Source organism: Penicillium canescens, assembly GCF_028828765.1.
Source record: "Penicillium canescens strain IBT 15451 chromosome Unknown utg000010l_segment0_segment0, whole genome shotgun sequence".
Taxonomy (NCBI): Eukaryota; Fungi; Ascomycota; class Eurotiomycetes; order Eurotiales; family Aspergillaceae; genus Penicillium; species Penicillium canescens.
In genome coordinates this window covers 2,596,230-2,605,679 of record NW_026703972.1, presented here as the reverse complement: position 1 = coordinate 2,605,679, position 9,450 = coordinate 2,596,230, and the positions used below count along the sequence as shown (strand labels likewise).

Here is a 9,450-nt window from a genome sequence, read left to right as displayed (position 1 = left end):
CATGGGAAGCTTTACATAGATCCTCATTTCCAAGATTTTGAGCTCCTGTTAGAACTACCACGATATGCATCAAATCCGGAATAGACTGAGAGCCGATCGTGACAGTTTGGCGGGGTCGCTTAAGCAGCTGACAGGCGTCGCGAATGTCAGACTGGGTATCTACAAACAGACAAAAGACATTTGTCCACGGCAAAAGCATCTGAGAGATGACTTGCTGCTGTATCTCCGTTACTCGCCGAGACCCGTCTTGGAGAATGCGATAACGTTGGACATTGTCCGATGACCAGCGGCGCAGACCTGATTCACCCAGCCCGGAAACATTGGAAAGGCTGCTTTCTGCCAACAGGATAGGATTCTGAGTGCTCGCAGTTCTTGTGCTAAGATGCAGTCGGACCAGACCAGCTGGACCTCTGCGAGTAATGTTGTTGTGAGGGAAGAGCGCCCGAAGCGCTTTGATCCGGCTCCCATTCCCTGCGAAGTACACTACCGAAGGAAATTGAGTATGTGGATGGCTCATTCCCTGCACTAGTTGTTCCATTCGTCCGGTGTCTACCAAGGTCCAGCCTGTGGAGTCCGAGACGAGATCTAGCCATGCTGCCATTGAAATCGAAAGAAAGATAGTATCAGAAGTTTCAAGGACAAGAAGCCTTAAGTATCAGACATATTGGTGAGCGTGCGTACAGATTATTTTTCTAAAAACCAAAAAGTACTGGCGCTCCTATTTCTGCGGCGCGTTTGAAGATAATGTTTATTAAGTTTAGAGCCTGTGATACATAATCTCTTGTATTTCGTAAAATGGATTGGTATCATCTGAATATACGACGCACAATTTTTCAATGTGGAGAAAATTTGATCTTTATTCCGAGCTTTGGGAAAGAGCTTGTTGCTCTGAGAAAGGAACACAAAGTAGCACCAAAAAGAAGGCCACATCGTGCTTACCAGCAATTGGTATCTAAGGTGCCTGCTGCGCCATTCCACAGTTGAACAGGGCTTAAGCTTGGAGCCATTTAGTTATCAAGCACCAATTGCCGAGGACAGAAAATGGATTGCTGCTTTTGACGGGGTCATAAATCGTTTATCTCTTATAGTTGAAGGACAGTCACTATTATAGTGAAGGCATGGCAAAATTGATGGGTCCTGAAATGATTTCGCTCAGCTAGGATAAACTCAGTTACCGTGGGAAATATACTGGACACGATTCCTCGAACTTTGCAAGTACAAAATAGAATAACTATTATCTGGGTCGTCTTTTTTAAAGCGGGTCCTAGCTTGTGAGAGTTTCTAGAGGATGACCACCTGTCCTACGTGGATATTCACAAAATCGAGGGAGGGAGCTTCTTTCCTTACGGCCTTGTTGATTCAATCCAGAAGCTTTCTAGATATTTATATAGTAATTGGATGATTCTCTCTGCTCAAGTTCCGGATATTTTGCCCTTTTGACGACCTTTTTGTTGGTATAATGGCTACGCTACTCGAATCTCTCCGAAGTTGCCTTCGACGGAAGAGCCACACCCACACGCTCGAGGACCACCAAGCGGTCCAAACGGAGCCTCGTGAAATCTCAGGAAATGAAACATCATACACAAGGATGCTCAAGGAAGAGGCGCAGATGAACTGGATCTATAACCTCCTCGCCAGCGGAGGGAACTGGGTGCTGTTCGCTGGGTATTTGGTCATTCCGGGCACATTCACCTCGTTGAAGGACTCAGGTAGTGTGGAGGAGACACTGGACAAGAACAGCGCAGGGCGGGTAATTCTTAGCACTATACAAAATCCTCCACTCCTTGTATTTGCCTACATATTCCTAGTTGCCGGTGCAACTGTGCTAGCGTGGCTATTCACAAGGTATAAAGCCAACTACTCTTGGCTAATCAATAAACTTTTCATGTAAGTTAGCCTGCTGAAACAAACGACTGAGGCTGATTGATTGAACTGCAGGCCAGCATCCTTGAATGCAGCGGCTGGTTTGCTCACCACGATTGTCAACGTTCGCTCTTCACAAGGTGGAGACTGGTCTGTCATGGCTCTGGTGACAACCATTGTCACAGGAGTCACCCTGGTTATATGCCTGGGACTTTCCATATTTTACAAGTTTTACAAATTGCGAAAAGTGATCCAAAGCGACGCATGCCGGTCCAGCTATTTTGAGATAACAAGGGTACGTAAAGATTCCCTTAATCGTGTGCTTGACGAGGTTAAAGAGTGGGATCGGGTTATTCGGTTCTATGTTGGAAACGACGAGTTTAGCAGCGCACAGAATCTGGCACCACTTTTAGACATGGTGATACAATACTGCTGGCTATCTGATCAAAGAACACGCTCTGTGTGGGTAGAGGTATTGGCTGACAATCAAGGGTAGGTCTTGAATTGGTCACAATCCCCCTTGAGTACCTCTGGCGCTAACAATACATTAGAGTCTTATCTTCCTTGCAGGATGGTGACTTTATTCAAAATAGCAAAGTAAAACTTACGCGTGAGCACAATATTATTATGGAGTTCGCGCGAGACTCACAGGTAGTCCCTGCTGCCGGGAGGTCTCCTTGAGCTGGTAAGGGGGACAAAAGCGAACGTTGCCCACACGGAAATAATCAAAATATGAACTTTGATTGTGTCGGGATATATCCTTCTGTCGGAACATGCGAGAGGTAACTTACCGCTAGCGACTGATAGATCACATTTCTTTGCTTGGGTAATCTTGCGCTAAGCTGCGGCTCTGGTGCTGAGACGGATTCAGGGGTAGTTGGAAAGAGAGGGGACAGAGAGAGAGGAGAGGAGATACATGAGTCAATCAACTTTCGCTTTAGGAGCATATAAACACTGTTCATTTAACTGTGTACACGGTACCTAGCTGGTGATACCAACAGAACGCATATTCACAATTATCTTTTCGCGAGTCAGCCTTATCGGCACCGGCTCCTAGGAGCACCGTGGATGTTAATATTACCTCAAACGTGGTATAAGGGTAAAAGACCTCGGCAGACTACCAATATCCTCAGAGTGGTTGTTGTTGTAATTCAAAAGAAAGATAGATTATTGTACCAGAGGGAATAACTCTGGCTATATATACAATGAGAAGATCAAGTTGATTTTCAATCAACTTGGTTCTTCGTATAGACAATGCGGGAATTAATTCGGATGGTGCGGCTTGATTCCTGCCCTGCACCAGCCTTATATCACAACAGTTGTGTCTCTCCACTAAGCCATGAGCCTACATCGCTTCTCACTTGGAACGTTACGTCAGGTATCATCTCCTGTTATTCTGGAGCCTGATCATCCTCTCGCATATTTGCTTGGATTTATGCTGGGTATTTATGACAGGGGAGCTGAGAAGCTCCACCATCGCTTCATTTCCATACCGAGCTGCCCATAATAGTGGTGTCCGATGATTATTGTCTATCGAGTCCACCTCCACATCATCTCGCTCAACCAGTAGTTTCACCACCGCTTCAAGTCCATACTCAGCTGTAAAAGGCAACGACCCGGCTGCATAAGACAGTGGTGTCCGACCGTACTTATTCTTCGAGTCTGCCTCCACATCATCTCGCTCAACCAGTAGCTTCACCACCGCTTCATGTCCACCCCCAGCTGCAAATGATAGTGGTGTTCGACCCTCATTGTCCTTCGAGTCCGCGTCAATATCATCTCGCTCTAGAAGCAGCTTCACCACCGCTTCACGTCCGTACTCAGCTACCCGTAATAGTAGTGTCCGGCCATTATTATCCTTCAAGTCTGCCTCCACATCATCTCGTTCAACCAGAAGCTTCACCAATTCTTCGTGTCCAAACAGCGCTGCGTACCACAGCGGTGTCAAACCACCATTATCCTTCGAGTCCGTCTCCACATCGTCTCGCTCCAGAAGCAGCTTCACCACCGCTTCATATCCATTCAAAGAAGCACACGAGAGTGGTGTTCGACCGTACTTATCCTTCGAGTCCGCCTCCACATCGTCTCGCGCCAGAAGCAGCTTCACAACCGCTTCACGTCCACACAGAGCTGCGAGAGAGAGTGGCGTCTGACCATTCTCGTTCTTCGAGTCCGCCTCCACATCATCTCGCTCCAGAAGCAGCTTCACCACCGCTTCACGTCCGTACAGAGCTGCGAGAGACAGTGGCGTATGACCATTCTTGTTCTTCGAGTCCGCCTCCACATCATCTCGCTCCAGAAGCAGCTTCACCACCGCTTCACGTCCGTACAGAGCTGCGAGAGACAGTGGCGTCTGACCGTGCTTGTTCTTCGGGTCCACTTGAGTACTACTTTTCGCTAATAGCAGCTCTTTCAGTCTACCCTCAGCTTCTTCTGCGAGAAGGTGCAAGATTGTATTTCCTTCTTCATCCTGAACAGAAGTGTGTCGGAACGTCAAGACTCGGGCGAGGTCAGGAACGGCGCGTAAGAGTGATAATTGGTCACGAGGGTTGAGATTCTCCGCCGTGAGGAGAATGATCTCTCTCGGGAGATAAGCACGATCTTTTGGCGTTCTCATCGTCTAGCGCATGAGAGATACGGAAAGGTAATAAAAACCCACAGCAGTCTCGTCTTCCTCTTGCCACGCTTAGAGACGTCGTTAGCCTTGAGCGCTGTTTGGGGAAGAATGTGGTTGTTAGCAGAGGTTCGGGGCATTCCGTTTTGCTGTATTCCTGCTCATCCCAGATATCTCCTCCATTCCACTTTCTCGGGATCATAAATACGGAGAAACTTGGAGGTGATAACGTACTTAGGGGCGGGCTCTGCTTGAACTTGTCAGGCTTGTGAGAGTCCTGCAAAGCAAAGCGAGAGTGGATGTGAAACGCCAGCAGCGGACCTTGCCTTTTCCTAGTGCAAAGCTGACAAGCTTTCTCGAAGCTTTTTGGGTCTGGAACCTCGTGGAAAGATCAGCCGTGGCTCAACGAATCGAACAATCTCGCTGCCTGAGTTATGCCGCGTGCCTGGGGGTGGGCCAGCAGGCATTGGACGGAACGGCCGAGGACAAAAAGTCAATTTGCTTCAGCTGCTGTGTTAGGACACACCCACCCCGGGTGCCTCTCCAATCGGCTGCCTCTACCCCGCTAGTGCCCTCCTAGTTGAGGCACTTGTTTACGGACTCCCTTTCTATCGGTTTGCCATATATGAAAATCGGATATCGGCAATCAACCCTCACCATTCAACCAGAAAGGTTCGTCTTCCTACATTCTTTGCAAATGACTTCTCGTATATGCGTGTAAATGGAACTGACAATGGTTTGGCGCAGGAGTTACTTTACGGTCCGAGACGAGACAGTGTACAGCCTCGGAGCCATACTCTCGCCATGGATCTGCGGCGCTGTTCAGCGTGTAAAAGGGTCCATCCACCGCGTCTTTGCTTGGTGGCTAGTGGGATCCGGATACTCAGTCCTGAAAGGCAGCTTGAAGGGAACTTTCCGGACCAAGAAAATCTCCACAGTTGGAGCCAAGTACCCGACTACAGTCATTCAGTGACAGTGGGTAGTTATAAGAGTTCACACGATCAAAAGTAAGGAATGGGCGCACCGCAAGTTTCGCGTCGATTTACATCTCGTGTTGATTGAACTTACCTTCGACAGCTACCTTGCTACAGAATATAACTACACAGCAACACCGGATTTGTTTCCCGCCCGCCCAGTGCACAGCCCGATGTCCCGTAAGGGTCCATTTAATTCGCCGCTGGATTACCATCAACATCCATGTCCCTCGCCAGCCTTCCATGACCGAAATCAAGCCGAACAGCAATACCATCGTGACCTGCAATCAGTGGTTTTAAACCGACAGCGAGATCTATGCTTCAAGGATCCATCTCTTTCCCAATCGCTATCTAGAATACCAGTCGATACGTGAGTTGAGCCGTGACACGCCAATGATACCAGCTTACAAGAGGCAGGAGTTACTCTTCGTCCGAAGCTTTTCGAGCATCGCCTCTGCTTATCGGCGGGTCAACAGGCTATTCGCAAACACCGTGTACCTCCACGTCCAAACATCAAACTTCAACCAGACTAAGACTATTAAAAGCACAAATGCCCACACAGGCTATCTCAAACGGTTATTCTATTTTAAAATCCACTTCGGCTGGCTCAGAGATATTTTCTATGCCCTCTCAAGACCCAGACGAAAGGCTTGGAAATCCCCAGCACCACCACCCTGTCGGTTTCAATAGCCAACCTAGCCATGAGCTGGCCCCTGAAGAGATATTTCCTATCATAAAGCCGAAATTCAAGCCCCACGTTTCCAGTACACAGGTTCGATGCTGGGATCATGGGTGTAACGGCCTAGTTTTCTCATATTTCAGCAACCTTCTCCGTCACGAACGTGAGAGACGAGGCATAGTCGCTAATGCAGTGTGTGCTTCATGTGACAGAAGTTTACTCGCACGACAGCGCGCAATATTCATCAAAGAAACGGGGTTTGCTCAAAATCCAAGCAAATATCTACTCTGCGGACGACAAATAAGTCGCGAAAGGCTGCGAGTTTCAACGGCAGTTTGATATTTCCCAGTCATGCACAGAACAAATATGGCAGTTTTCAGAAGATTGAACGTGGGGGTAGATACTCGCCGCAATGAATAAGTTTGTGGTTTGAATGTAAGTTTTGTACATATCTCAGATAGTTTGAATTTCAGCACATAGACAGTAGAGTGGTTTCATGGTACCCGATATTCTTCCTTAGTTTCTATATCCTCATCATCCAGGCCATTAAGTCCAAGAAGTGGTAGCCGCGTTAGAACTCGGCAAAATTTCTCCTTGAAGTGTTCAAGTGTTCCGGTGTGGTAGATAAACGGTAGACTTGTGTGCAAACTGGATGCAGTTGCTCCGCGGGTTTAGCTCACTGGAAATTGATGCACTTTCCGGGCAAAGTGCCAAGCGAGGAGTGACAGGAATGACAAGAAGTGACAGCATTGCTTGAGCTCTGTCTGTATGGTACGACAATTTCTTGCGTGCGGATTTCAGTATCCGGTTTCGTGCCAAAGCCTGGAGCGTCCTCTCGCCAGGGCTCTTCTCTTTGTGAGGGCTTGGCTGATGGAATTAGAAGTGTCAGGCTTCAAATGAAGCAACATTGTTTTGTTTGCTGGATCTCTGTGAGGCTATTGATGTCCACGTGGTCTACAGTACATCTGCATCGAATATTTAAGGTTTCTCGGGTCGTAGCCAGCACAGCTACACCTGTTAATGAGAAACTGACAGAGACCAGAGCATCAGGACTCGAAAAGAGCGAAACCGACAAAAAGAAGAGAAAAGAAGAAAAGAGAAAGAGAAAGAGATTATACGGCCGGAACCATGGAACTGACCCTCCCCCTAGATCCCTTAATATCTGCAAATATTAGTCCTTTGCATTCAGGGCTGCCTATGTTCTGCTCTGTTCTGATATAGTCTCGGCAACCTCCGACTCGAATCTTCTAAACCTTGATACCGTGATAAGCACCCACGCAATTGGTCACCCTTTATCATATGGGTACCTGGATCTCGAACTAAGCAAATGGCGCCCCATGAAAAAAAAAAAAAAAGGCCAATCGGAAACTCGGCGGTATTTTTCTCGTCGCGGTTTACGGTTTGGTGTAGTTCTTATCTATACCGGTCCAAAGCTGCCCACTTATGGGCAAATGGTGTTTCACTAGCGCGGAAGGCACATTACAGATTCTTCACGACTTGCTCATATAAAAGGGTGTGGTCGCAGGACAACTGAATCCAATTTACCATGCATCTCCTTCAGACTTTAGCAGTCTTGTTCCTCCTTGGTAGCTCTCTATGCGGAGCTACCGGCACTACGCACAAGGCCTCTAAGAAGCCCATTGCGCCCAAGGTGTTCATCATCTCCATGGTACGCGCCTCACTCGAGCTTTCCTTGGCATGGCTAACTTACTATAGTTTGAACCGGAAGCTGAAGCCTGGTGGAACATCCCGGAATTCGACCTGTTGGCCCACAACATCACTCTCCCTGGTCTGTCGCCTCTGTACCCGGATGTCCACTGCACCGAAGACTACGAGATCTGCCAACTGATCACTGGCGAGTCCGAAATCAATGCCGCGACCACGGTCACCTCCGTTGCCTTCTCCCCTCTCTTCGACCTCACTCTGACATACTTCTTCATTGCTGGTATTGCCGGTATCAGCCCCATGGTGGCCACCACTGGTTCAGTGACCTTTGCGCGGTACGCTATTCAGGTTGCGCTGCAGTATGAGATTGATATTCGGGAGCTCAACAGCAACTACTCGACCGGATATATCCCTCAAGGCGCGGACTACCCCGACCAGTATCCCACCAGCATCTATGGAACTGAAGTGTTCGAGGTCAACGCGGAGCTGCGCACCATCGCTGCTGACTTTGCGCGCAAGGCCAACCTTTCTGATTCGGCCGCCGCTCAGGCTTACCGCAGGCACTATGCGACTACCAATGGACAGTTCAAGGCCGCTACCTTGGGCCCGAGTGTTCTCGAGTGCGATGTTGCAACGTCGGATGTGTACTATAGCGGAAATATCCTTGGCTCGGCATTCGAAAACACTACCAAGATCTGGACAAACGGCACTGGTGAATATTGTTCCACCGCCCAGGAGGACAACGCAACCCTCGAAGCCCTTCTCCGCTCGTCGGCCCGCAAGCTGACTGACTTCTCCCGCATCATCGTGATGCGCACTGCATCTGACTTTGACCGCCCCTATCCCGGTTCATCGGCCGTCTACAACCTCCTCTACGCCGACCAAGGTGGCTTTGAACCCGCTATTGAGAACATCCACGTCGCTGGAATCAAGGTCATAGAGGGTATTCTCGACGGATGGCACAGTACCTTCTCCGCCGGAGTCGAGCCTACCAACTACATTGGCGATATCTTCGGTACTCTGGGTGGTACCCCGGACTTTGGACCAGGACAGAAGCAGGCTCTTGTCAACAGAGGCGCATACGAGAAGGGCAGCGTCTCGCAGCGCCTCAGTCGCCGCGGTTAAACGATTTCCGCTCTCGGAACAGCGTTAATGTCCTGACCTTGCTAAAATGTAATCTTATATGTATTTATGATTGGACCCGAGAATAAATGTCAGGTCTATGCCCCGATGGTTCTACAAAACGAGCAACGTTATTCGGTCTCCCAGCTATCTCTTCACATATTGTGTATAGCTGACGTAGTCTGTACTTCCATAGACCTCTGGTCCGTCACCTTGAGCGTCAATCTGAGCCCGAGAAGATATCAAGAGGGAAGGAATCTGCCAACGCTTGATATCCCACGACATTGAGATGCAGATGATCACCCGAGTCATACTTCCCCAACAGACGGGGCTTGTGGATCTCTCAGCACTTGATCGAAGTCAAGCACTGTCCGAGTCGAGGCTGATCTTTTTGGCCAAGTAAAAGTCCATTCGCGACGTACTCCAATTCCTCGCTCAACCGTACATTCATCGGACCAAAAGACGCGGGCCCAATCATCCGGGGTAAAGTGCTGATATCGAGAAGCCCATTGGAGGCGTTTAATAGCATGTTC

At 48.8% G+C, this 9,450-nt stretch overlaps 1 protein-coding gene across 1 annotated transcript; it reads left to right on the top strand.

Moving 5' to 3' along the window:
- Positions 1–7,611: 7,611 nt before the first annotated feature.
- N7446_012475 (purine-nucleoside phosphorylase) lies at positions 7,612–8,920 on the top strand (the record flags this gene model as incomplete). Its single annotated transcript, XM_058521217.1, has 2 exons — positions 7,612–7,799; positions 7,847–8,920. The coding sequence occupies exons 1-2, from the start codon at positions 7,677–7,679 to the stop codon at positions 8,918–8,920; spliced, it is 1,197 nt and encodes a 398-aa protein (XP_058366583.1). The 5' UTR covers positions 7,612–7,676.
- Between the last annotated feature and the right edge of the window lie 530 nt (positions 8,921–9,450).